Source organism: Indicator indicator, chromosome Z (genome assembly GCF_027791375.1).
Source record: "Indicator indicator isolate 239-I01 chromosome Z, UM_Iind_1.1, whole genome shotgun sequence".
NCBI lineage: Eukaryota > Metazoa > Chordata > Aves > Piciformes > Indicatoridae > Indicator > Indicator indicator.
In genome coordinates, this window is record NC_072053.1 from 83,535,490 (window position 1) to 83,560,931 (window position 25,442).

At 49.8% G+C, this 25,442-nt stretch overlaps 3 protein-coding genes and 4 non-coding genes across 8 annotated transcripts in view; 2 read left to right on the forward strand and 5 right to left on the reverse strand.

Moving 5' to 3' along the window:
• The window catches only part of LOC128979262 (class II histocompatibility antigen, B-L beta chain-like), a 6,247-nt gene extending 2,104 nt beyond the window's left edge, over positions 1-4,143 (forward strand). The window contains exon 5 of the mRNA XM_054397462.1: positions 4,108-4,143. Coding sequence (XP_054253437.1) covers positions 4,108-4,143 — 36 coding nt within the window. The remainder of the gene's footprint in view (positions 1-4,107) is intronic.
• Positions 4,144-4,857: 714 nt separating this feature from the next.
• TRNAV-CAC (transfer RNA valine (anticodon CAC)) lies at positions 4,858-4,930 on the forward strand. Its single transcript has one exon. It is a non-coding gene; the product is annotated as a tRNA-Val (tRNA).
• Positions 4,931-8,512: 3,582 nt separating this feature from the next.
• Positions 8,513-13,938, reverse strand: CZH18orf32 (chromosome Z C18orf32 homolog). 2 transcript variants are annotated; one of them, XM_054398242.1, is made up of 3 exons: positions 13,897-13,938; positions 10,632-10,857; positions 8,513-9,294 (listed from the first exon to the last, which is right to left on the reverse strand). In XM_054398242.1, exons 2-3 carry the CDS (start codon positions 10,836-10,838, stop codon positions 9,220-9,222), a joined length of 282 nt encoding a protein of 93 aa, XP_054254217.1. In that variant the 5' UTR covers positions 10,839-10,857; positions 13,897-13,938; the 3' UTR covers positions 8,513-9,219. The 2 variants fall into 2 exon arrangements, with proteins under 2 accessions (XP_054254217.1, XP_054254216.1); XM_054398241.1 differs by having other exon boundaries at positions 10,611-10,857.
• A 361-nt stretch (positions 13,939-14,299) lies between these two features.
• Positions 14,300-18,803, reverse strand: RPL17 (ribosomal protein L17). The gene is made up of 7 exons (XM_054398240.1): positions 18,768-18,803; positions 17,691-17,743; positions 17,549-17,589; positions 16,768-16,902; positions 16,559-16,657; positions 15,335-15,526; positions 14,300-14,388 (listed from the first exon to the last, which is right to left on the reverse strand). Exons 2-7 carry the CDS (start codon positions 17,728-17,730, stop codon positions 14,341-14,343), a joined length of 555 nt encoding a protein of 184 aa, XP_054254215.1. The 5' UTR covers positions 17,731-17,743; positions 18,768-18,803; the 3' UTR covers positions 14,300-14,340.
• On the reverse strand, positions 15,200-15,273 carry LOC128979880 (small nucleolar RNA SNORD58). Its single transcript, XR_008489455.1, has one exon. It is a non-coding gene; the product is annotated as a small nucleolar RNA SNORD58 (small nucleolar RNA).
• Positions 15,622-15,688, reverse strand: LOC128979881 (small nucleolar RNA SNORD58). Its single transcript, XR_008489456.1, has one exon. It is a non-coding gene; the product is annotated as a small nucleolar RNA SNORD58 (small nucleolar RNA).
• On the reverse strand, positions 17,843-17,911 carry LOC128979879 (small nucleolar RNA SNORD58). The gene has a single exon (XR_008489454.1). It is a non-coding gene; the product is annotated as a small nucleolar RNA SNORD58 (small nucleolar RNA).
• Positions 18,804-25,442: the final 6,639 nt, after the last annotated feature.

Genomic DNA, 25,442 nt, shown 5'->3' on the forward strand with positions numbered 1-25,442 from the left:
GCCTCAGTGGTTGAGAAACAGAAATGGCAAGAATCAGAGAATAAAATAGTTTCCTTCCCGAAGAACTTAGTGAAGTCGCTACAAAGACATATTGCCACCTTGAAAGATGAAGTGGCAGACCTTAAAATTCAATTAGGAGAGGAGGGGAAATTTATATTCGGAGTCAGAACATAAATTACCCAGATCCTGCCCCCATATGCCATTGGGCAGAATTGGCAGCAGTGAAGGAAGCTGCCAATTCATGTGAGGCCCCTCATTAAAACTAAAAGTTTATATGAGGATGGGGATAATATCCCCACCATGACTACCAAAGAGGTACCTTTCTCTTCCACTGAGCTAGCCAAAATTTGCATGTTCTGTGGGGGAATTGGAGGTGGAATATGTACATCGAATTTCGAAAGCTGCAGGGGATCCAGTTATGTTAACAGAAGCTGAAGCCACAGCCTATTGGGGTGCTAACTACACCCCAATAACTACAAAACCAGAAATGGGCACTGAAGTCTTATGCAGCAAGCTGCATATTGGGCAGGAGGTTTTGATCCAAAGAAGCAGGGGGAACCCTTAGTTGTGCAGGGAGGGATGAATCAAATAATGGAGAATGTGCAAAAGGCTGCATGCTTGCAAATGATATACGATCAGGAACTAAAACATGATTTTGAATCTCCCCTTTCTCTCCTGGTGGATCCAAAGCTAATGACTCCTTGGGTCAGGGGACACCCTGATTCCCTTAAAATAAAACATATTCAGCTCCAAAATTTCAAGGATGCAAGCTGCTCTAAGGGAAATTTTAACACCCAGAGGGAGCCAGCCTGACTTGAAACAATGAATGGGGGAAGAAGTGGCTCAAGACTTGTCAGATTATGCCAGGCAGTATAGTGTACCTGAGGAAATGCAAAAACCTGAAACTAGAGGCTTGAGATGTGAAAATTGTAAAGAAAAATTAATCCGATCTAGAAGTTCCTGTTCACAATGGAGACAGAGGAGTCTTGTAAAACTTTATTCCAATAAAGAGAGAGTCCACAGGACAATTATCTGTGGAGGCTGTCACCAAGGCACCATATGCCCAAAATTATGCTCCAGATACTACCAAAACTTGTCCCAACACATTGGGTCACATCCCACACCCCCATCCCTCTCCTTTCTGGAGTGGGTGCTTAGCCCAGAGAGAATAAACAAAGGACCAGGAGTCCAGCCAGCCCACAGTAAACAACCCAACCTGCCTTCTTTGGGGTAAACAACACCACGCACCCACCGCATGGGATGCTCATGCCATACTTATGCTCCTTCCAAGTTTGGGCATAATTCTAGCCACACACTTGGTCACAGGCTGAAAAGGTCTCATCATGGTTGACTATTGGTCCACTTCAAGGCTCAAGTAATATATAAGTATTCCCCAATATGTGAACAAGTCACTCTTTGCTTTTTGCCTAAGATTTTGCTACTAAGCTCTTGCTATTGCTTCTATTAAGCTCTGCTCACTCACATGAATGCTACTGGCCTCTGCAGTCTGGAGGGAAGCCAGCAAACCAGGAAGTGCTGCCTGCCTCAGTTTACCCAGAAGTCCACAGAGTCCTTTGCAAGCTGCTCTGCAGTTACAGTCAGCCTTGCATCGTAATCTTCCAGTCCCATCAGTAGGAAAAGAGCCACCACCTCAAAGGGACTGAATCCCTGAGGGTAAACTTTAACCCAGTCGAGGGGGGAGGACTAACCTGAACCTCAGCGAGCCCTAACAACGCCTGCTACAGCCACAAGGTGCAGACCTGTGAGACACAACCTTTTGTGTACTAGCTTGCAAAGCAGGAATCGTGCTCAGACGCATCCTGTGTGACCCTACAGTCGCGGGAGAAGAGGAGCTGCCTGCTCGTGCCGCTCCACAGCCCTGTATGTGCCAGGGAAATTAAGAGCACTGCCCATAATTCAGAGCCAGGTCTGCCTGGGAGAGACCTGTATAGCTTTACAAAGGACTGTCTTTAGCTTTAGAAATAGCAAAGCAATTGCCACCAAGATAGCACCAGATATGGTTCAGTTTAAAAACCCCACACCTTTGGCTCGCCTGTGCCCCACAAGCGGTTTTCCAAAACAAGCTCCTTGAACTTTACTCCTAGCTCACCCTTTAACACAAATCATTATTATATTCATCACAGGTTTGAACCCTAAAAGAAACTTAACTTCTGAAGTTGTAGAATAACTTATTCTACTTAAATTTATCCATTATTATTTATACCTTATTATTATTAATTACCATATTTATAATAATTAATTACTAATTATGATAGTCTATGGTAATTACCATATGCTTATCACATTTTATTATTGTTACTTTTTACTTAACATACCTTACTACAATTACTAAATACTTCTCATAAGTACTCATTATTCATTATCCTTACTGTTAAAACTTAACTATTGACAAACATTAAAAAACCCAAATCTCCAAGATCCCTTATAATCAGAAATCAATGCTAAAATCCATAGCAGGCTTGCACCTACAAAATGCTAAAACATCTTTCTTAACAAAACTTAGCACTGTTACTTTAAATCTTAAACAGCTTCTGCAAAACTGCAAAGGACTGCAACTGAGGGAGAGGTAACAGAGAGAGGAAGGGGGAAAGCTGCAAACAGAAGGCAGTAGAAAAAGCACTCTTCTTCCATCATTTACAAGCTGTTATCTTCAGAAATGTGCAGATTTTCAAGCTTTAGAACAAAAGTTCTGACTGCATGAATACAGCTTTCAGCTACACAGTTCCTTTTTTCACTAGCTTGTGGGCAGTGAAAAGAGTGTTCCTTTAAAGAATCAGGGACTGATAAGCACTGCTGCTGCTAATGTGTGAGCAATGGGAGCCACATCTACCTCTTCTGCTGTGGGACAAACCAAAGCTTCCATGCGAGCCATCACTGCCGCTTGGGCTATGGAAGGGGCTTTCCAGCCAGAGCCACCAATCACCTCTCCTGCCATGGCTGGCACCACCACGGTGAAGCTCGAAGTAGCCTAGGCAGGATCCGTTGCCTCCCCCTGCCCTGCATTACCTTCTGCACTGTTTTATTAAGCTTCCCCTCACTGCTGTGCAAAGGAAAACCAAAGGCTGGAAGAGAAGCTGCAAAAGCCTCTGCTGCCAAAGTCTCTGGCTGTTGATGCATGCGGGTGTGCTGGTTTGAGCTTTTACATGGAGTCTAAAAGCCCAAACAGTAACAAATTGAGATTCCTTCCCTCTCCCTTTTCTGGTAAGGCAAGATAAAACAAATCAAGTAGGGGAAAGGACAGGTAAATGGTCTGGAATCAGTTTGGAAGGAGAAAAAGGTAATTTTTTCACACAAAAAAATATGTATCAGTAACAGGGAGGGTTACTGTGGCACTCTGCTGTGGTGTCCTGGGGGAGTGGAAGGAGTGGATGAACCTGATTGTTCTGACTCGATTGCTCCAGGCGATGGAAACACACCACTTGAGCAGATGGAGACGGAGACAGAGATTCTGTGGAGAAGTTATGAGGTATTTTCCAGGTGACCAGGATGTCCATGGAATCTATGAAGAGCTCACACTGCAAAAGAACGTTCCTGAAGAGGTTCCATCACATGAGGGAGAAGAACTGGAATGAACTGTTGCCTGAGCCTGAATGAGAGACTGTTTGGAAGGATGTCCAGGTGAAGACTTGGACTTTGCTATACATGTCATCTAAAAATTGTTTCTAATTTGATGATCTGTTTTGGGTGCAGGAACTATGGTATGAAATAAGGGGTGGAATGTGGCAGTTTAGGCTGGGTGCCTCCTGTTACTGCCACATAAGCTACACCTCCAGTGTCCCCAGTGTCCAACCCAGTAGGGTGTATTTCTACCCAGGAAACGGCGTATTTCTACCCATAAATCCTGTGCCCTATCAATCCATCTGCAAAGTCATTCTCTTCCTCTTTCTTCCCTCTCTGCTCCCATGGGAGATGCTCCCTATCAGGTAACGGTGGGGGAGTATCTCAAGGCCTCTTAGGCCTGTCTAGGCCTAATATCAGGAAGAGAAGGTGGGAGGGCAGACTCAGACCTGGCCAGCATGAGACTAGCATAGAGGTAGTGGGGGAAGAAAGAGCCCTGGGGGTTTGGGTATACCCTCAGGCAGGGAGAAGGGAAGAGTTGGGAGGCCTTTGGGTGTGGTGTAAGGGACTCTGTACGCTTTGGGATATCTTTTCCACTATCCTTTGTAGTTTCTGTAAATACTGATTGCTATTCTATTTAAACTTTCCATCACTTTTCAATTCATTGCACAGAATCACAGAATCATAGAATCAGTCAGGGCTGGAAGGGACCACAAGGATCATCCAGTTCCAACCCCCCTGCCATGGGCAGGGACACCTCACACTGGATCAGGCTGGCCAGAGCCTCATCCAGCCTGGCCTTAAACACCTCCAGGGATGGGGCCTCAACCACCTCCCTGGACAACCCATTCCAGGCTCTCACCACTCTCATGGGGAAGAACTTCTTCCTCACATCCAGTGTGAATCTCCCCACTTCCAGCTTTATTCCATTCCCCCCAGTACTGTCACTACCTGATATCCTGAAAAGTCCCTCCCAGCTTTCTTGTAGCCCCCTTCAGATACTGGAAGGCCACAAGAAGGTCGCCTCAGAGCCGACTCTGATCCGATTGCAACTGCCACCTCCCCCGCTCTGTGCAGCTCACCATGCTGCATGGAACAAAGGGGAAAGGGGCAGGCAGCCCAGATTTCCATTTTAACTTTTCCATCTCTGCACTTCTCCAATCTGGTTTGCAGAGCTCCCTGCAGAAACCATCCTCTGCTGCCAATAATCTGTCCTGAGCTAAGGCCAGACAGATCCTCTGTTGCCCTGAGAGAGACAAAAGAATGAGGTTCACACAGGTTTCTGTAGTGTAGTGGTTATCACGTTCGCCTCACACGCGAAAGGTCCCTGGTTCGAAACCAGGCAGAAACACCTCTGATTTTGGCTAACAACTTCTTTACTTCAGTCTTCACTGCAAGGGCCTCCAGCCACACTCCTGGAGTCATGGAAGATAATGGCAGGGACTGGAAGGAAGAACTGCCCATCATAAGTGAAGATCAGGTTGGTGATCACCTGAAGAACCTGAAAGTGTTCAAGTCCATGGGACCCAAAAGGATACTCCCACAGGTACTGAGAGAACTGGCAGAGGAGGTTGCTAAACCCCTCTCTATTATGTTCCAAAAGTCCTGGCAGTCTGGGGAAGTCCCCAATGGCTGGAAAGGGGAAACATTACTCCCATTTTCAAAAAGGGTAAGAAGGAAGAACCAGGGAACTACAGGCCAGGCAGTCTCACCTCTGTGCCTGGTAAGATCATGGAGCAGATCCTCCTGGAGGCACTACTGAGACAGAAGAATAGTGGAGAGGTGATTGGGTACAGTCAGCATGGCTTCACCAAGGGCAGATCCTGCCTGACAAACCTGGTGGCCTTCTAGGAACAGGTGACAACATTAACAGATGAGGGGAGAGCAACTGATGTCATTTACCAGGACTTGAGCAAAGCCTTCCACACTGTCCCACACCACATCCTGGTCTCCAAACTGGTGACACATGGGTTTGATGGGTGGACCATGAGATGGATACAGAACTGGCTTGATGGCTGCACCCAAAGAGTGGCTGTCAATGGCTCCATGTCCCAGTGGAGGCCAGGGACAAACAGAGTCCCTCAGGGATCAGTCCTGGGACCAGTCTTGTTCAACATCTTTGTTGGTGCCATGGACAGAGGCATTGACAGGCTGGAGGGAAGGGATCCATCCAGAGGGACCTGGACAGGCTGGAGAGGTGGGCACAAGCCAAGCTCAGGAGGTTCAACAAGACCAAGTGCAGGGTCCTGCAGCTGGGTCGAGGCAATCCCAAGCACAAATCCAGGCTGGGCAGTGACTGGCTGGAAAGCAGCCCTGAGGAGAGGGACTTGGGGATGCTGGTGGATGAGAAGCTCAGCAGGAGCTGTCAATGTGCACTTGCAGCCCAGAAAGCCAACCAGAGCCTGGGCAGCATCAGGAGAAGTGTGGCCAGCAGGGCAAGGGAGGTGATTCTCCCCCTCTGCTCAGCTCTGCTGAGACCCCACCTGGAGTACTGCATCCAGTTCTGGAGCCTCTGTTCCAGGAAGGATCTGGAGGTGCTGGAAGGTGTCCAGAGAAGGGCCATGAGGATGAGCAGAGGGCTGGAGCTGCTCTGCTGTGAGGAGAGACTGAGAGAGTTGGGGCTGTTCAGTCTGGAGAAGAGGAGGCTCTGAGGTGACCTTCTTGTGGCCTTCCAGTATCTGAAGGGGGCTACAAGAAAGCTGGGGAGGGACTTTTCAGGGTATCAGGTAGTGACGTGACAGTTTTAAAACTGTCTTTTTAATTTTTTTTACAATGTTCAAGCAGAGGAGGTGAAGGAATGGAAATCACTATTGGGTGTAAGAAGGCAAAATAATGGCTATTCTAAACACTTCTATTGGAGAGAGAGTAATGTTTAAGAACTACTATTCAAAACAAGGTTGGGGAGTTTGGGCAGTGCTGAGCTTGCTTGCAGGGCTTCTGTCTGGCTTCTTCTTTTCTGGCTGAAGATAACACACTGACCTTGACAAGCTAAGTCTAACAGCCTCTCTGCTTCTTGGCTCTCTGCTTTCTGCCAGGGGTGCCTGGGGGGATTCTTTCTGGTTTGGGGGGGAGGCCCCTTGGGGAAGACCCCTTGAGAGTAGTGAAGGCAGCTTGGTTGTGCTTTTCTGTTGATTGTACATATTTATAAATGTTGTGAATGGTGTCTGTTTGTACATATTCATTACATTGCATCATAGACTGTAGATTTGCTTGTCAATACAGCTTTCATTTGATTCCAGACCGAGCTAGCCTGGTCATTGTGGGTGTGGGAGGAGGATTTCAGCTCTCACACTGTTACAATTCATTAGGGGACTGGGAGGAATGGAATAAAGCTGGAAGTGGGGAGATTCAGACTGGATATGAGGAAGAAGTTCTTCCCCATGAGAGTGGTGAGAGCCTGGAATGGGTTGTCCAGGGAGGTGGTTGAGGCCCCATCCCTGGAGGTGTTTAAGGCCAGGCTGGATGAGGCTCTGGCCAGCCTGATCCAGTGTGAGGTGTCCCTGCCCATGGCAGGGGGGTTGGAACTGGATGATCCTTGTGGTCCCTTCCAGCCCTGATTCTCTGATTACAACTGGACCCAGGACTCCAGATGTGGCCTCACAGGGGTGAGTAGAGAGCAAGGAAAACCTCCCTGCACCTGCTGACCCCTATCTGCTTACTGCACATAAGGAGACTATTTACCTTCTTGGCCACAAGGGCACATTGCTGTCCCACGGATAACTTACTGTCCACCAGGACTCCAGGGTCCCTCTCTATCCTGCTTCCCAGCAGGACAACCCCTAATTTGTACTGGTGCATGGTGTTGTTCCTCCCCAGGTGCAGATCTCTACACTCATTCTTGTTGAACCTCATTAGGTTCCCCTTTGCCCAGGTCTCCAGTCTGTCCCAGTCTCCAAAGACATTTGGTGGGGATCAAGCTTGTCTCCAAAGTAGTTAATGAATTAATTCAAGGCCAGGTTGGATGAAGGCTTGAGCAATTTGCTGTAGTGATAAAGTGTCCCTGCCAATGCCAGGGGGTTGGAACTAGATGATCTCCAAGGTCCCCTCCAACCCAAGCCACTCTCTGAATTACCTGGTATGAGAAGAAATGGTTGCAAGGAGGAGCCTGCACCTTAGTGAGGATTCAAGGATGACATCTATAAAAGATCTGCCTTTTCAGGCATGCCTGAGGTGGGCCTTTTGGGAGACAAATAAACAGCAATCCAAACTCACTCAAACAATTTTGGTTTGAAGCTTAAGTAGTCTGGCTGAGAAGATGAAGTATGGTGTGACCAGAGAAGGGCCATGAGGATGAGCAGAGGGCAGGAGCTCCTCTGCTGTGGAGACAGACTGAGAGAGTTGGGGTTGTGCAGGCTGGAGAGGAGAAAGTTCTGAGGAGACCTTCTTGTGGCCTTCCAGTGTCTGAAGGGGGCTACAGGAAAGGTGGTGAGGAAATTATTAGGGTGTCAGGAAGTGATAGGATTAGAGGGAATGGAGCAAAACTAGAGGAGGGCAGATTTAGATTAGACATTAGGGTGGTGAGAGACTGGCAGAGGTTGCCCAGGGAGGTGGTGGAAAACAGGTGGAGGTTTTTGCAGCCAGGCTGGAGGTGGCTGTGAGCAACCTGCTGTGGTGTGAGGTGTCCCTGTCCATGGCAGGGGGGTTGGGACTGGCTGAGCCTTGAGGTCCCTTCCAGCCCTGACAATTCTGTGGTTCAGCACTTCTCGTCCTTACTAAGCCTTGGGATGCAAGTTGGTACTAGAATAACCTTCCATGAGGAGGCAATGCTGGACTTGCCAGGTTCACTTTTTTTTCTCATGAAGTCAGTGGTTTCATGAGCTCCTTCTGCTTGGGGCCTGTCTACAGGTCTTCAAAGATTTTATTACCCATTCCAATATTTATGACTCAGAAGCCCAAGGACTGTATGGAGCAGCTTATTTATAATAAAGCAGGGGTTTTATTTACAACTCAAGTTCCACAAGCACTTTAAAGAGACTTCTTTCTTCTTCAGAAGACATTTGAAACCACCAAAGCAGAACAGAAAAGCAACAGTTAATCATTACTCATTAATCTGTCACATCATGCCCCTACTGCTCCACTTCAGGAATGAAAGGCACAACATTTGAAGGAAAATTAATGGAATTACCAAAACAAGACTTTTTGCTTGGAGTAAGTTAAGTAAGTTCTGCATGTAGCTTTAACTCCTTTAGCTCACCCACGGATCTGACACCAAAAATGCTGAGCTCTTCATGGTTTTACACTCAGGTTGCCATGATGCCATTCAAAGCTTTTCAGTAAGGTCAAGCACAAGCTGTAGTTTTGGAGCTGAAAGCCTCATGTACTGCACTAGCAGTTAGTGAAACTAAGATAACATTTAACTTCCACAGCTAGATTTATTTGTTACATTACTTAACCTATACACTAGTCACACCAAACAGATGAGATGAAGGAAGGAAAACACAAAAACCTGCAGTTTTCAGGAATTTTAAATTAAGAAATGTGCTGGCTGCCATTTTAGTGGCAAAAGAGTCCCTCTCCTGTCAGCAACAAAGGGTTTTAGTCAGCTAAAACGTGCAAAGAAAGAAGGTCTTGAAGTGACAGCAACATCACCAGTCCCTTTTGGACACAAGGGAATAATAAAACCATTCTGAATGGCTTCCTTCAATCTGCTTTCTTGTCAGAAGTGTCTGTGGATCTCTTTGTGGCAACTCCATTTGTGACACCATTGCTTTCAAACTGCAAAGGAAGCACAACATCATAAATGGGATGTCAGAAAAGGGAGTACCCAAAACAGTAACTGAAAGGTGATGAAAATGGACTTTAAAAGCAAGGCCAGGGAAGATGTAGGAAGAAATCTGCAGTGAGAACCAGTGTGGTGGAGTCTCTTAAGATTTAAGACATAATTACTACCTGGGGGGTGGACAATGAGGGCAGGAACATGAAAAATCTTTGCATTTTGTTTCAAAACATAAATGATAAATGCACAAGTGACACACACAGCAGATTTTCAGCCATTATGAGTGGCAGAGCTGGCTCAGAAATGGTTTTAAATAGTTCTACTTCATGGGTGAAGTACCAGTCTCGTGAGGAGCTGCTCAGCCAAGCTCCAGTAAAGAGATTGCCCCTCTGCACTGGGCACTGGTGAAGATGCACCTTGAATCCTGGCAACAGTTTTGGGTCCCTCACTCCAAGAAGGACATTGAGGTTCTGGAGCATCCAGAAGCTGGTGAAGGGTCTAGAGCACAAGTGTTGTGAGGAGCAGCTGAGGGATGTGGGGTTGTTTAGTCTACAGAAAAGCAAGGCTGAGGGGAAAACCTGTTGCTCTCTACAGCTCCCTGAAAGGAAACTGGAGAAAGGTGGGGACAGTCTCTTAAGTAACAAGTGACAGGACAAGAGGAAATGGCTTTAAGTTGCACCAGGGGAGGTTTAGTTTGAACATGAGGAACAATTTCTTCCTCAAAAGGGTTGTCAAAACCAAGACCAGGCTGCCCATGACAGTGGTGGAGACCCCATCCCTGGAGGGGCTGCAGGGGCTGCCATGCAGCTGTGGTGCTGAGGGCCATGGTTTGGTGGTGGCCTGGCAGTGCTGGGTTAAGGGTTGGACTCAGTGATCTTACAGGTGTCTTCCAACCCAAATGATTCTGTGATGCTAGAAATTTGCCTTCTTCCTTCTCTGAAACAGTACCTGCTCCTCTGACATTAAAAAAATATGATTACCTAAGCTCTTTCAGAACACAGGTACAATTCCTTTCTACAACTCTTTCTACAAGCACCACTTGTAACTCCCTTTTATAAGCAAACAAGTTCCCTTCAGGGAGTTGAAGGCAGCCAGAGCGTCTCCCCCTAGCCTCCTCTTCTCCAGGCTGAACAACCCTACTTCCCTCAGCTGCTCCTCACCACCCTGTTCTCCAGACCCTTCCCCATCTTTTTTGCTCTTCTCTGGGCATGTTCCATCACCTCAATGTCCTTCTTGGACCCATGACTCAAGCTGTGGCCTCACCAGTGCCCAGCACAAGGGCGTTTTACATCTTACTTTATAAATTAAATCTTACTGTGTAAATTCCAGGTCCAACCTCCTGATCTCTTTTCCTGGCTGACAGTATCCCTGGGTCTCCAGCACCACCTCCTTGACCTTGTTTCATGGCTGTTGTTTCTTCCACAGCTTTCTTGGGCCAGACACGCTTAATGAAAGGGGCGATCACAGGGTAGATATAAGGTTCAAGGAACTTCTTGTAGACCCAGAGCAGAACTGGAATGACAATACAAGGAATGCACACCATGGCTTCCTCTGTGGCAAAGCTGGTGAGGGGAAAACAAACAAACAAACAAACAGCTTACAATGACAGCCATGAGCTAAGAAAACAGCCCAAAGTTATCAGTAAGGATGGTTCAAATACGGAAGATCGTTTGAGTGTAGATTAACTCTCAAAGTTTCAAAAACTTCTTGTTCTCCTGTTAGGAGGTCCTCAGAAAAGAGAAACATTCTGCAGATGGAACTTAAAAAACCCCACACAAATTCAGGAAACAAAAGTTTTGGTTTAGAAATGAAGCCAGAGGCTGAAACCACACAAAACAGTGAGCTGCAGGAATTTGCCTGACTTACACTACAGTGTAAAAGGGCCCAAAAGGTTTGTTCTTTTCATTTGAGGCAAACCTCATGAAGGGTAAGTATAGGGTACAAGGATAAGTACAGGGTCCTGTATCTGGGAAGCAATAATCCCCTGCATCAGGACAGGTGAGGGGTTGACCTGCTGGGGAGCAGCTTCATGCAGAAGGACCTGGCAGTGCTGGGGAACAAGGTGACCATGAACCAGCAATGTGCTTTTGTGGCCAAGAAGGCCAATGGTGTTCTGGGGTACACTGAGAGTGTGACCAGTAGGTTGAGGGAGGTTCTCCTCCACCTCTTCTCTGCCTAGGGAGGCTACACCTAGAGTATTGTGTCCAGCACTGAGCTCCCCAGTGCAAGAGAGATGAGGAACTACTGGAGAGAGTCCACAGAGGCTATAGCCCCAGAGGAGATCTGACCAATGCTCAGCAAGAACTAAAGGGTGGAGGCTGGGGCCAGACTCATGTTAGTGGTGCCCAGGGACAGGACAAGGGCAATGGGCACAAACTGGAACTCAGGAGGTTCCAGCTGAGCAGGAGGAGAAAGTTCTTTGTTGTGAGGGTGCTGGAGGCCTGCAAAAGGCTGCCCAGAGAGGTTGTGGAGTCTCCCCCTGGCCATTGTGATCCTGGGCAAGCTGCTGTGGGTGCCCCTGCTTGAGCAGGGGGGTTGGACTGGATGACCCTCAGGGATCCTTTCCAACCCCCACCATGCTGGGATTCAGTGATTAAATGTCAGGACTGTGACACATCTAAAGGCTGGATCTAATCAACCTAATGGCAGGGAAGGAAAAAAGAATCCTAGCCAGGAATTGAGAAAAGGAGAAGGTGAATTAATTCCTTGATCCTACACTAACCCAATACAACTGTCCAAACTATTAGAAAATGAATCCTTCTCTCTCTCACAAACCAAGAGAAAGTCATGGTAAACAAGCACATGTGGAGAAAGGTTCATCTGTAAGAAGCAGCAGCTAAGCAGGATTAGAGCTGCTCCTTCCAGTGCTGACAAGCAGCATTTTGGTGACATGATGCTGCATAGAAGCTTTGCCCTTCACATTCCTCCTCTCTAAGCTGCTGACATCACAACTTTTCTACTGAGAAGCAAAACAAAAGCTTTCCAGGAGAGTGAAGAGACAGATGCTTGATGTGGGATCAGTTTCACTGATTTTTTTAGCCCTAGGGAACAAAATACCAATTTCCACTTGACTACTTCCAAGTGTGGCTTTGGCCACTTCAAAAGCAGGTTTTAAGGAGCTGTTCCCTGAAGTCAGAGATGAATCTTAAGCATGATCTATCACGTGTTATACGATAATCCATTACAGCTGTTCCCAAAGTCAATCCAGATCCCCTCTCCACCAAGATACTCAATTTTCATCCCAGAATTTGGCCCAGTATTCCAGATGTGGGCTCACCAGGGCAGAGGGGGAGGAGAACCTCTCTCAACTTGCTGTTTGTGCTCCGCTTGATGCGCCCTAGGACACCACTGACTTTCTTGGCTCATGGTGAACTTGCTGTCCACCAGCACTCCCAGGTCCTTCTCCATGCAGCTGCTTTCCAGCAGGTCAACCCCTCACCTGTACTAATGTATGATGCATTTTAAGCCATAAAGGTGTTTGTTGAACACAGACCACAATTTCCTCATTGGACTTGTGAAGAACACTAAATGGAAAACCTTCCAGGGGCTCAGTGCAGTGATGGTGGCTAACACTGGAGCTCATGTGAAGCTGATGAGGATCAGAAGAGCTTCTTGGATCAATGGCACTGAAGATATGGGTGAAAGCAAGAGGAAAAGTCAGTCTGGTAGGAGGTGTCCCTGCCCATGGCAGGGAGGTTGCAACTGGATCATCTTTAAGGTCCCTCCCAACCCAGACCCTTATACAATCCCTAGTTGTAGATTCATCCCTTTTCTAAAGAATGTGGCTGAAGGGAACACCCCAGACTGATGTTTTGAGGCCTCTGCAGCTACTTGACATCAAAATTATAGACGAAAAACCAAGTCACACCTCTGCCAGCTACAAAAAGTAAGCCAGGGGAAGCACAAACCCAGTCCTGATACAGTTAATTATGCAGGAGTTTCTTCTGGCCCCAAGACAGGCAATTAATATTTAGGGAAAAACAAGGAGTAAAAGAGCAACTGGTCCAAATTTTAACAGTAAGCTTATTTCTTTGTGATAAGGGCTTTTGTTTCTCGCTGTAAGCCACCACTCATGAGGTCAGCAGAAAGAACACGCATGACATGGCAAATTGAAGCACGTTTGGGCTTTGTTCCCCCTATTTCACCTGCTCCTGACTCAACTATTATGATGGAAATGGGAGTGGGGAGAGAAAAAAAAAAAAAAGGCTACGCAGACAAAAAAAGGAACAAGAACATTAGGTCTGGAAGGCCTAATTTATGTAACCCTCTCCCGTTCTCCGCTCTGCAGGCTGAAGCATTCCCCAAAAGCCCGGCGGACATTCCCGGTTCACGATAAATGGCGAGCAGAGGCAGGGTTTCCCTCTCCCGCTGGACCCAGCCAAATCTGGAGCTCAAAGATTAACAAAATCGGCGACATTCCACTTAAAGACGCGTTGAAACCAACCGACCAACTCCACGCCCCAGCTGTTACATCTTAGAGTATTCCCTATGCTTTCCCTCGCTCCGGGGGAGCCGAGGCCGGGCCAGAGAAGCCGCAGCCCACGGGGGCACTCTCAGTGATCAGCCCAGGCCCGCCGGAACCCGCCAGGCCCCGCACCCACCTCACCAGGCACAGACCCACGGCCGCGGCTGCCGCCTGCTCCTCCGCCACTGCACCGGAAATGGATCGGAGCTTCCGGCGCCGCTCACAGCCAATAGGAGGACACAGTGCGCATCACGTGACCAACGCCCCGTGACCAACGCCCCCTGTCCCGCCCCCGTTCTGCTGCCCCAGGATCAAGGCCAGGCCGCGACACGGCCGAAAGAGAAAAATCGCATTGGGTCCCAGTTCTCCGTTTTGATACTAACACCCTTGAATCACCAACAGCCCCACTGCCGCGGCCATGCAGATTCCCGAGTGGCCCATGAATCACGTGGAGGCCCAAAGTAGCCCACTCACAGCCCCCAGAGCCAAGATTTACAGCAAAACCCTCAAAAAAGCAGCGAAATGCACAAAATGCATCTTAATTTTTTAGTTTTATTTATGTACAGCTGCTGCAGAAGGTTCACTCCCGAGCCATCAGCTTCTGCTTCTTCAGCTTCTTCTGAGATATCTGGAAAACAGAGGAATGAGGAAAGAGTGGGATTAGTCTGTACCTGCTTCAAACATCTCAGTGATAAATGTGGATGAATGTACACTAATTCTTTGAAAGAGCTCTAAGAATTGATGTAAGAAATGATCACAGGGTTGGAACACCTCTCCTATGAGGACAGACTGAAAGAGTTGGGGCTGTTCAGCCCTTTTTGTGGCCTTCCAGTATCTGAAGGGGGCTACAAGAAAGCTGGAGCCAGACTTTTTAGGATCTCAGGTAGTGATAGGACTAGGGGGAATGGAATAAAGCTGGAAGTGGGGAGATTCACACTGGACGTGAGGAAGAAGTTCTTCCCCATGAGAGTGGTGAGAGCCTGGAATGGGTTGTCCAGGGAGGTGGTTGAGGCCCCATCCCTGGAGGTGTTTAAGGCCAGGCTGGATGAGGCTCTGGCCAGCCTGCTGTAGTGTGAGGTGTCCCTGCGCATGGCAGTGGGTTGGAACTGGATGATGCCTGTGGTCCCTTCCAACCCTGACTGATGCTATAATTCTATGAATTGCTAAATTACTTCACAAAACCACCTGCAAGGGTGCCCAAGGCCTGCAGCAGGCTGCTCAGCAAGGTTGTGAATTCTCCTTTCTGCACAGATTCCAACCCCACCTGTCAGTTGTGACCCTGGGCAAGCTGCTGTGGGTGCCCCTGCTTGAGCAGCGGGGTTGGACTAGATGATCTCCAGAGGTCCCTTCCAACTCCACCATGCTGGGGTTCTGTGAAGCCCCAGTCCTGAGAAACCCTTTCCTAAATTCTCAGTGCTGGGCTTACAACAAATACTGAGGTTGCTCAGAAAGACAATTTCCATTTTTTTTTCATGGGTTTTCCAAAGGTGTCCTAAGATGGTCATCACAGCAACCCGATTCCTCAAGTCAAGACATTCATTGAAAGAGGACCCAAGGGGTGCCACACTTCTTACCTTTTTCTTTTGAGCAACTTCTTCTTCCGGCTTGGGAACGATCTGCTCCTTCTCGGTGAGGATCATCTCGATGTGGCATGGGGAGCTCATGTAGGGGTTGATGCGCCCATGCGCCCTGTAGGTGCGTCTCCGCATTTTGGGAGCCTTGTTGACCTGGATGTGCTCGATGACCAGAGAATCCACATCCAGACCCTGGCAGGGTGGGGGTGAATGAAATCAGTGCTTGTAACTTTTTTTATAAGCTTCAAGAACCTTCTACACCTCACAGTGAACTCAAAGCGATGCTGATGGCTCAGAGAAACGAAGTTTTATCATGGTTGTTCCAAAGGTGTCCTAAGATTGTCATCACTGCCATCATGCATCAGATCAAGTGCTAATTGTGTTATATATATCGTCCTGAAGTCCAGAGATTTTGCTCTTTGTGGATTTTGGGAAACAAACAGTTGATAATCAGGCACAAAACAGCTGCCTGTGAAAATCAGGGACATCCCCAGTAGCATGGGCAGTGAGGGGATTCTGCCACTCTGCTGCAACCCCCCCCTGCAGTGCTGGAGCCAGCTCTGGAGTCTACAACAGACAGGGGCCCATTGGAGCAGGGCTAGAGAAGCAGTGCTGGGAGAGCAGGAAGCCCTCTGCTCTAAGGTTGGAGAAGAGAATGCTCCAGGGAGACCTGGTCTAGAAGAGAGCTGGGGACAGACTTTTTCTCAGGGCCAGTTGTGACAGGCCAAGGGGTGATGGTTTGAAAACTAGAAGACTGTAGAGAAGAAATGTTTGACAGTGAGGTGAGACCCTGGCCTAGGTTGCCCAGAAAGGCAGTAGATGCCTCATCCCTGGCAACACTCCTGGTGAGGTTGTTGTGACTTGATGTGGCACTGGGGAGCCTGATCTACTTGGAGGTGTCCTTGCTCACTGCAGGGGTGTTGGATGTGATGACCTTTGAGTGTCCCTTCCAACACAATGCAATCTATCAGTCTGGGGCTACAAACAACCTGCTCTATCTGCAGATGTTCCTGCTGACTGCAGAGGGACTAGACTAGAAGGCCTCTAAAGGTCCCTTCCAGCCTAAACCATTTTGTGATTCTACTACTACATTTTAACTTCTCACAGCCTAACCCAAATGGACACCAAACCCCCCTACACAGCCCAATTTCACCTGCAAAGCCAGCCACATCCTGTTGCAGACACCCAGTTCACCTTGTACCTAACCCTGTCTCCATGGCTCACCTTGAGCTCTGCGTTGCTCTCGGCGTTTTTGAGCATGTGCAGTAGGAACTCAGCGCTTTTCTTAGGCCACCGGCCCTGAGTCCAGCCCCACTGCTTGGCCTGGAAGAGGAAGAGATGTCCCTTTTTAATCCTTGTGCAACACAACCCTTCACCTTTCTCTCTCTCCTTTCCAGACAACATCCTTCTCTAGGTTCCCTAGGAGCCCTCACCTGGGCACATCTCCCGACTCCCCCGTTGTAGCGACGGAAGGGCACACACTGCTTCTTCAGGGTGACATCCTTCAGGTACTTGGTGGCCTTACGGATGTGCATCCCCTTGATGGCCTGGGCGGTCTCACGGGTGTTCTACCAAGACACAGCACAGCAAAGTTTCTCTTAAAACACCTTTCCAAGCTACAACACAAGCTCCCCTCCCCAGACAGAATCATAGAATTGTCAGGGTTGGAAAGGACCTCAAGGATCATCTAGTTCCAAACCCCTAGACCAGGTTGCCCAGAGCCACATCCAGCCTGGCCTTAAAAACCTCCAGGGATGAGGCTTCCACCACCTCCCTGGGCAACCTGTGCCAGTGTGTCACCAGCCTCACGCGGAAGAGCTTCTTCCTAACATCTTTTTTTGCTATTAACCTAGAAGCTCTCACAGAAAAATATAAAATACAGTTGTTTTTTTTTTTAACATAATTATTCCACCTTTCCAACCAAGAGGCAAGCCAAACAAAATCTCTCATCAAACATAAGCCTGATTCCACCTCCTGATTTCAATGCAGCTGTTTTCTGATGGCATTTTGCTACCTGCGTTCAGCAGGGTGCTTTTTAGGAGGCACCATTTTGGTTTTGTTCCTGGGAATAAAACCCACCCACAACCTAAAGTAATAGGACAGAAATGTAAGACACCTTCTTAAAAACAAACACACACAAAACCCCCAATAAAAAATAACAAAGGAACCCCAAAACCCAGTGAATTTGTTTCCTGCTATGCACACACCACATACCTTGAAGTGCACCCGCAGGTTGGAGCCCCGTGACTTGCATGCTGTGGAGAAAAAAAGAAAAAATCATAACCCAACTTATTCAATGAAAACCTCAACAGCTTTGGCAAAGCCTGCCATGAAGGGTCATGCAAAACCAACTCACATTTAGTGGGGTTCTCAGGGTCCAGAGAGTAGCGCACCATCTTGGGGGATCAGCTGCAAATAGCAATTAAAAAAACCCCTTGTATTAAGCTTCTAATACAGATATGCACAACCTAAGTTGCCCACTGTCCTGACATCAGTTTCAGTGAAGCAGCTGCTCAGAAATTATGCTTTCTTTTCACAGTTCAATCCAAAGGTGTCCTAAGAATGTCATCACAGCAGCCACAGCCTCTCTCAAAGGCCTGCTTCAACCTCACACATGCCAGCCACCATCTGTCCCCTGCCCCAGCATCTTCATCTCCTGAGCTTTGCCATCTACATCCCATGCCCCAGCTCCTTCACCGTCCATCCCCCACCCATAACCCCTATCCTAGCTCTGCTTCATCCATCCCTTGCCCCAGCTCCACGTCCATCACCCACCCGAACATCTCAATCTATACGCGCGCCGACCCTAGCTCTGTCCATCCCCTTCCGCAGCTCCGTCACCTCCACCTCCATCCCTGCCCCAGTTCCCTCGTTTCCATTCCCCAGCTATCTATTCTCCACCCATCCCTCAGCTCTACCGCGTCCATCCCCTGCAACAGCTTCGCCATTTCCACCCAACACCCCCGCTCCACTACTTCCCCTACTCCAGCGCCAATATCTTGATTGAGACTCCAACTCCGCTATCTCCATCCCCTAATCCAGCTCCGGTATCCCCACCCCGTGCCCCAGATCCACCATTTCCATCCCCCGCTCCAGCTCCGATATCTCCACCCCGTGGCCCAGATCCGCCATTTCCATCCACTGCTCCAGCTCCGGTATCCTCACCCCGTGCCCCAGATTCACCACGTCCATCCCCGCTCCAGCTCCGATATCTCCACCCCGTGGCCCAGATCCGCCATTTCCATCTCCCGGTCCCGCTCCGCCATCTCCGGCCCCAACTCCGCCATCTCCAGCCCCTGCCCGCCCTTCCCTGCAAATACCGAGGGCGCCTGATGAGGCAGGCCGAACCCTCGCCCCTTGATCGCGTCGCCGGGGCTGGCCGAGCAGGATGGGCGCGGATAGCGACAGCCGCGACCGACCATGGCTGCCTCACCTGAGAGCGACAAGAGGAAGAGGAAGAGCAGCGTATGCCGGGAGCCGGGAAAGGGCCTAATCTCGCGAGAGCTGCGGCGAGACTGCCGCCAGGGGGCGTCGCGCAGGAGCCGCACTCGGCGCGGGGCGGAGCGGAGCGGAGCGGCCGGCAGGGGCCGTCCCTGAGTGCGCGGCAGCGGGACGGGACGGGACGGGACGGGACGGGACGGGACGGGGCGGGACGGGGCGGGACGGGGCGGGGCGCGTCACGGCAGCTCAGCCCGGTGTGTGGTCGTGAGACGTGAGGATAAAACGTGCCTGTGTCCCGGGCCGCGTCCCGGTGTGTCTGCGCATCGCTCCAGGAGCACACACAGGCTTCTGTAGGGCTCCCCGCGGCTTACCCCTGGCGTGGGGCCTGCCGCCCTGAGGGGATAAAGCCTGGTTCTGTGCGGAAAACCCATGGAATCCCGGCATGGTGGGGTGGGAAGGGACCTTTGGAAGTCATCCAGTCCAACCGCCCTGCTCCAGCAGGGCACCCACAGCAGCTTGCCCAGCAGCACAAGGACCAGGGGGGTTTGGAAGCTCTCCACACAAGGAGACTCCACAACCTGTCTGGGCAGCCTGCTCCAGCCCTTCACCACCCTCACAACAAACAACTTTCTCCTCCTGTTCAGATGGAACCTCCTGGGTTCTATTTTTCTGCCCACTGCCCTTGGCCTGTCCCTGGGTACCACTGCAAACAGTCTGACCCCAGCCTCTTCCCCTGCCCCCCTTTCTCTCTTGCTGAGCATTGCTCAGATCCCCTCTGGGGCTGCTCTTCTCCAGGCTCAACAGCCCCAGGGGCTCTCAGCCTTTCCTCCTCACAGAGGAGGCCCCTCAGCATCTTCAGAGCCGTTACTGTACTCTCCAGTAGTTCCCTGTCTCTTTTGAAATGGGGAGCTCAGAGCTGTGCACAACACTCCCAATCACCAGGGCAGAGGAGTGGAAAAGAGCCTCCCTTGACCTCCTGGCCACACTGTTCTTAATGCATCCCAGCAGACTGTTGGACTTGGCCATATTGCTGGCTCATAGGAAACTTCTTGTTAACTCTGAGGACTCACAGAACCTTCTCCACATAGCTGCTTTCCAGCAGGTCACTCCTCACCTGTCCTGTGCAGGACGTTATTCCTCCCCAGCTGCAGGACCCTACCCTTGCCCAGGTTGAACTCCATGAGGTTCCTCTCTCCCACTCTCAGCCTGCCCAGGTCTCACTGACTGGCAGCACAGCCTGAGGGCTGTCAGCCACTGCTCCCAGTGCTGCACCATCAGCACTGCCTGAGGCTCCACTCTGCCCCTTCACCCAGGTCACTGATGAAGATGTTGAACAAGGCTGGACCCATTATTATCCCTGGGGGACACCACTAGCCCCAGGCTGCACTTTTGATCACAACTGTCTGAGCTCTGTCCTTCAGGCACGTCTCAAACCACCTCTCTGTCCACTCCTGTATCCCACATTTCCTGAGCTTACCTATGAACATGTTATGGGAGACAGTATCCAAAGCCTTGTTCAAGTTGAGGTAGACAACATCCACTGCTCTCCCCTCCTCTACCCAGCTGGTCACCATCTTAGAACACTATCAGACTGGTCAAGCACGATTTTCCCATTATGAATCCATGCTGACTTCTGATAATCTTCTTTTCTGCCACAAGCTTAGAGATGACCTCCAGAATGAGCTGTTCCATCACCGTTCCAGGGATGGAGTAGACACTGACTGGCCTGCAGTTTCCTTGGTCTTCTTGCCTTTTGAAGATAGAAGTGACATCAGCTTTCCTCAAGCCCTCAGTCACCTACCCTCTTCTCCGTGACCTCTCTGAGATGATGGAAAATGGCTTATCAATAACCTCAGCAGCCTAGCTCCTTCAGCACTCATGCATTCCATCAGGGGCCATGGATTTGTGGCTGTCCAGCTTGTCTAGGTGATCTCTCTCCCAGTCCTCCTTGACTAAGGAGAGTCTTCCTTCCTCCAGAATTTCTCCAGTGACTGAGGCCTTGCTTTAGCAGTAAAGACAGGAGCAAAGAAGCCATTCAGAAACTCTGTGCATCTGCTGTCAGGTCACTCATTCAGCAGCAAGCCCACACTTTCGCTGCTTATGTAGATGAAGAAGTCCTTCCTTTTGTTTTCTACATCTATTTAATTCCAAGAGGGCCTTAGTTTTCCTTGTAGCATCCCTACATACTCTAGCAACATTCCTATATTCCACCCAAGTATACAGTTCCTTTTTGCACGTCCTGTGCACTTTCTTTTTCCATTTGAGTTTTCCCAGAAGCTCCTTGCTCATTCATGCAGGCCTCTTGCCTACCCTGCTTGATTTCTTACTCATGGGGATGCACCAATCTTGAGCTTGGAGGAAGTGGTGTTTGAATATTAACCAGCTCTCTTGGACACCCCTACCTTCTAGAGTCCTAACCCAGGGAATTTTCCCAAGCAGGCCTCTGAAGAGGTCAAAGATGGCTCTGCTGAAGTCCAGGGTTGCAATCCTACTGCTACTTTCTCACATGGTCCTGAACTCCACGGACTCTTGGTCACGGAGGCCAAGGCTGCTTCCAATCTTCACATACCCGACCAGACGTTCTTTGTGAGCACAACGTCCAGCAGCACACCTCTCCTGGTAGGGTGCTGCTGTGGTCAGGGAAAGCTGACACTGGAGCCCGGACACAGTTCCATCAATGCTCACATCAAGGCATTGGGACTGGAGCAAGGCGCAGAGCCAAGGGCTGCCGCTAGATGGCAGCTGAGGATAGGAGTGGAGAACGGCACCGCTGAGCAGAGACCCTGCCGCTGGTCCAGGGGATGGGACTGGAGAGATTCATAGAGCCAGCCAATGGCTTGGGGTGGAAGGGGCCTCTAAAGTTCATCCAGTCCAACCTCCCTGCAGTCAGCAGGGACATCTGCAATTAGAGCAGGTTGGTCAGAGTCCCAAACAACCTCACCTGGAACGCTGCCAGGGATGGGACATCTCCCACCTCTCTGGGCAGCCTGGGACAGGCTCTCACCGCCCTTAGTCTCAAACATTTCTTCCTTCTCTCCACTCTCAATCTCCCTCTTTTAGTTTCAGACCATCACCCCTTGGTCTGTCACAACAGGACCTCAGAAAAACTCTGTCCCCAGCTTTCTTCTATGCCCCTAAAAGCACTGCAAGGCCACCAGAAGGTCTCCCTGGAGCCTTCTCTTCTGCAGGCTGCCCAAGCCCAACTCTCTCAGCCTGGAGCCTCCCAGCAGAGCCCTTCCAGCCCTGCCAGCATTGCTGTGGCCTCCTCTGGCCCTGCTCCACCAGCTCCCTGTCTGTGCTGTGCTGAGCACTCCAGAGCTGCCCCAGCACTGCAGGGGGGGTCTCAGCAGAGCACAGCAGAGGGGCAGAATCCCCTCCCTGCCCCTGCTGCCCACACTGCTGGGGACCAGCCCAGCACAGGGCTGGCTCTGGGCTGGCAGTGCTTGGTGCCGGCTCATGTCCAGCTCTGCACCCCCAGCACTCCCAAGGCCTTCTGCACAGGGCTGCTCTCCAGCCCTTCTCCCCCAGCCTGTGTTTATACTGGGGGTTGTCCCAATCCAGGTGCATTTTCTCCCTGAGGTTCACACAGGCCCACTTCTCAAGCTCGTCCAGATCCCTCTGGAGATTCATGTTTACAACTTGCAACTTGTATTTATTGCACCATTATAAAAACCTGGAACACTTACTTGTTAAAATAAAATATTCTGTTCCCATTTTAAGCTGCATTTGCAACGAGATCTGCTTGGGAAATTGGACAAAGCAGCAACTCAATAAAACACTTCCTGAAAGTGGTACCCAGCACCACCAAAAGGCTCATCAAGAGAAGCTTGACAGAGTGGAAAAACAAGAGGAACAACCTCCCAGGCAGCCAGCAGCCTGGCATGAGAGAGTCCAGGCTGGATTCTGCCTTTGGAAATAAGCAGGGCAGAGCATTTTTGGATCTCTTGTTTAGCCCTAAAAGCCCCCAAAGCTTTGAAACTAAGATTTCACCCAGGTGGGAAGAGGAAAATATTTGGACTGTCACAAATATTTACATGGCTGGAAACTGTAGCTCTCTAACTCTGACTGCAGCTGTCCATTTACCTGCCTCAAAACATGCCTTTTCCTTTGCTTTCAAAGGGGATGCTTCCTGGAAAGATTTCAAGTGACTTCCCCCCACCAGGCTCAAAGCAAGGAAGCCTGATGGCATGTGGATAAATGTTATTGCCTTTTTTTTATATACATACAAAGCTTCTGGGAAAAAAAAAAGAAAAGTCTTAGGAATCCATAGTCACAAGAACACACACACTAGCTTTTGGCTGCAGGTGCTTGTTTTGAGATAACCAAGATCTGCTTTGTCCATGTTTAGGGCTGGGCAGACCACCACACAAGTGAAGAAGGCTCTCCGTGAAGCCCTCTGCCTTCCCATGGGAAGAGAAAGGGAACAGGGGAGATGGACTCTTGGGTGGGGAAAGAAACTAAACCAGCTGAGATGGAAAGAGAAACAATGCCATGGAATAGAGACAAAGAGGCACAAACCAACACAGAACTCACCCCCTGATGACAATGATGGCACCATTGGCACCACTGGTGCTGGGGGCAGGCACTGGGTAAGTCCCAGACCGGACTCAGCAGCAGAGGGGAACTGGATTCAGAAGCTGGATTCTGGATCTGGATTCAGGAACACACAGAACAGGATCAAAGGCAGAAGGACAGAGTCCTCCTGGGACAGCAGCCAGTGAAGAAGAGGCTTGACCCTGGGGATCCCTCAGCTTGCTCCTGAAGATGCCACCCATGGGCTTCAATCCCTTCTTGGGCAGTTGAGGGTCACCTCTCCTGTCTGCTCCTCCCTGCAGGTGTCCAGCTCTGACTTCCTGCCCCCCAGGGTGTGGCACAAGCTGTGGCAGTGCCCTTGGTGTGCCCAGGAGCAAGTCTCAGGCAGAGCCTTTCTGCAGCCAGCCCTTGGCAGGAGCTCTCCCCATCAGCCCCTGGCTGTGCCAACCTGCCCTGAGCTGCAGAAGGAGCCCCACTGAGCAGAGACTGAGCTGGGAAGTCACAGCACTGACCAGAGCTAGCTCTGCTCCAGCTCAAACCAGGCCACATTTTCACCAATTAGCACTTCCATCATCATCCATGGGATTTGAAGACACTCAGCACCTCGGCAGGCACACCCACCCCAGAAGAGTGGTGTGAAGACGGATCAGTGCTGCCAGAGAACACGCACAGCAGCCTTGCTAAGTCAGGCATCACCAGAGAAAAATAAACAGGCAAGAAAAAGTCTCCCCTCTGGGGGTCTCATGGCTTTGAGGAAGCAGTAAATATGTAAAGGGATCTCAGTGATGACTTCCAGTGCTTTCTAAATGTTTCATTTCTCCTTCCTATGGAACAAGAAGTGTGGTATTTCCAAGAGTGACAAGTTTCCACATGCAACAAATTAAACCTGGAGAAAACAGAGGTCCTCAATCACTTCCCTGGTCCCACCACACTGGGGGAATCTGCCAGTGGAGGCACCCAGCCCTCCCATGGGAAGCAGCTTCACACACAGCTTCTCCTGAGCAGCAGAGCACAGAAACCACAAGACATGCAGTGAAAGCTGGAAGAGCAATGTGAAACAGAAGCAGTTGACACATGGTGGGAATTATCACATGGTCCTTGTGCTCACTGAGCAAATCCGGCACAAACAGGGCACGTTTTCTCTTTCCCTGACACGTGGGACTGCTTATGATCAGCTGCTGAGGGTTTGTGGTGGTGGAAGTGCAGAGGCAGGAGCTGCTGTGTATGGTGTCAGGAAATGAGATGCATGTTTTCATCTTTGTCAAGAGGATAACAACTGCTCTCGGAGGCAGCCCTGCACATATCTGGTGCTGAGATCAGGGCTGAGGCAGCTGAGCCTGTGCCCTTTGTGGAGGTTTACTCAGATTATTCCCCCAGTGCAGCAGCTGCCTTGGATGCTGAGCTTGCAGGAGGACTGAAGAAAACAGCTTTTGGATCCTTAGCAGATAATGTTGGCATGTAAGGCCAAAGTCATGTTCCTGAAAACTCCTGTGTAGGAAAGCAGCTTCCTCCTAATCCCACCCTAGTGGCATCCTTAGTCTGGGATGATCTGCATGCCCAGGAAGACTTCAGTTTCTCAGCAGGCATTGAGAGCAAAGATCCAGCTGTGTTCAGACCTGAACCATTCCTCTAGAAGCTCCTGCTGGTAGCATCTTGCCATGAAAGACATTGGAGCAGGTCTAGAGAAGGGCACCAAAGCTGGGGAAGGGCCTAGAGCTGAAGTCTTACAAGGAGCAACTGAGGGACCTTGGGCTGTTTAGTCTGGAGAAGGGGAGGCTTGAAGGCAGACCTCATTGCTCTCTGCCACTCCCTGAAAGGAGGCTGCAGTGAGGTGGGGGTTGGTCCCTTCTCCCTAGTATCAGGTGATAGAAGGAGAGGAAATGGCCTGAAATTGTGCCAGGGGAAGGTTAGGCTGGAGATTAGAAGAAATTTATTTCCAGCAAGAGTGGTACCTGCAATGTTCCTGCAGTGGAACAGGCTGCCCAGGGAAGTGGTGGAGTCACTGTCCCTGGAGGTGCTCAAGAAACCTGTGGCCATGGCACTTGGGGACATGGCTTAATGACCATGGTGGTCCTAGGGTTGATGGTTGGACTCAATGATTTCAGAGGTCTTTTACAACCTAAACAGTGCTGTG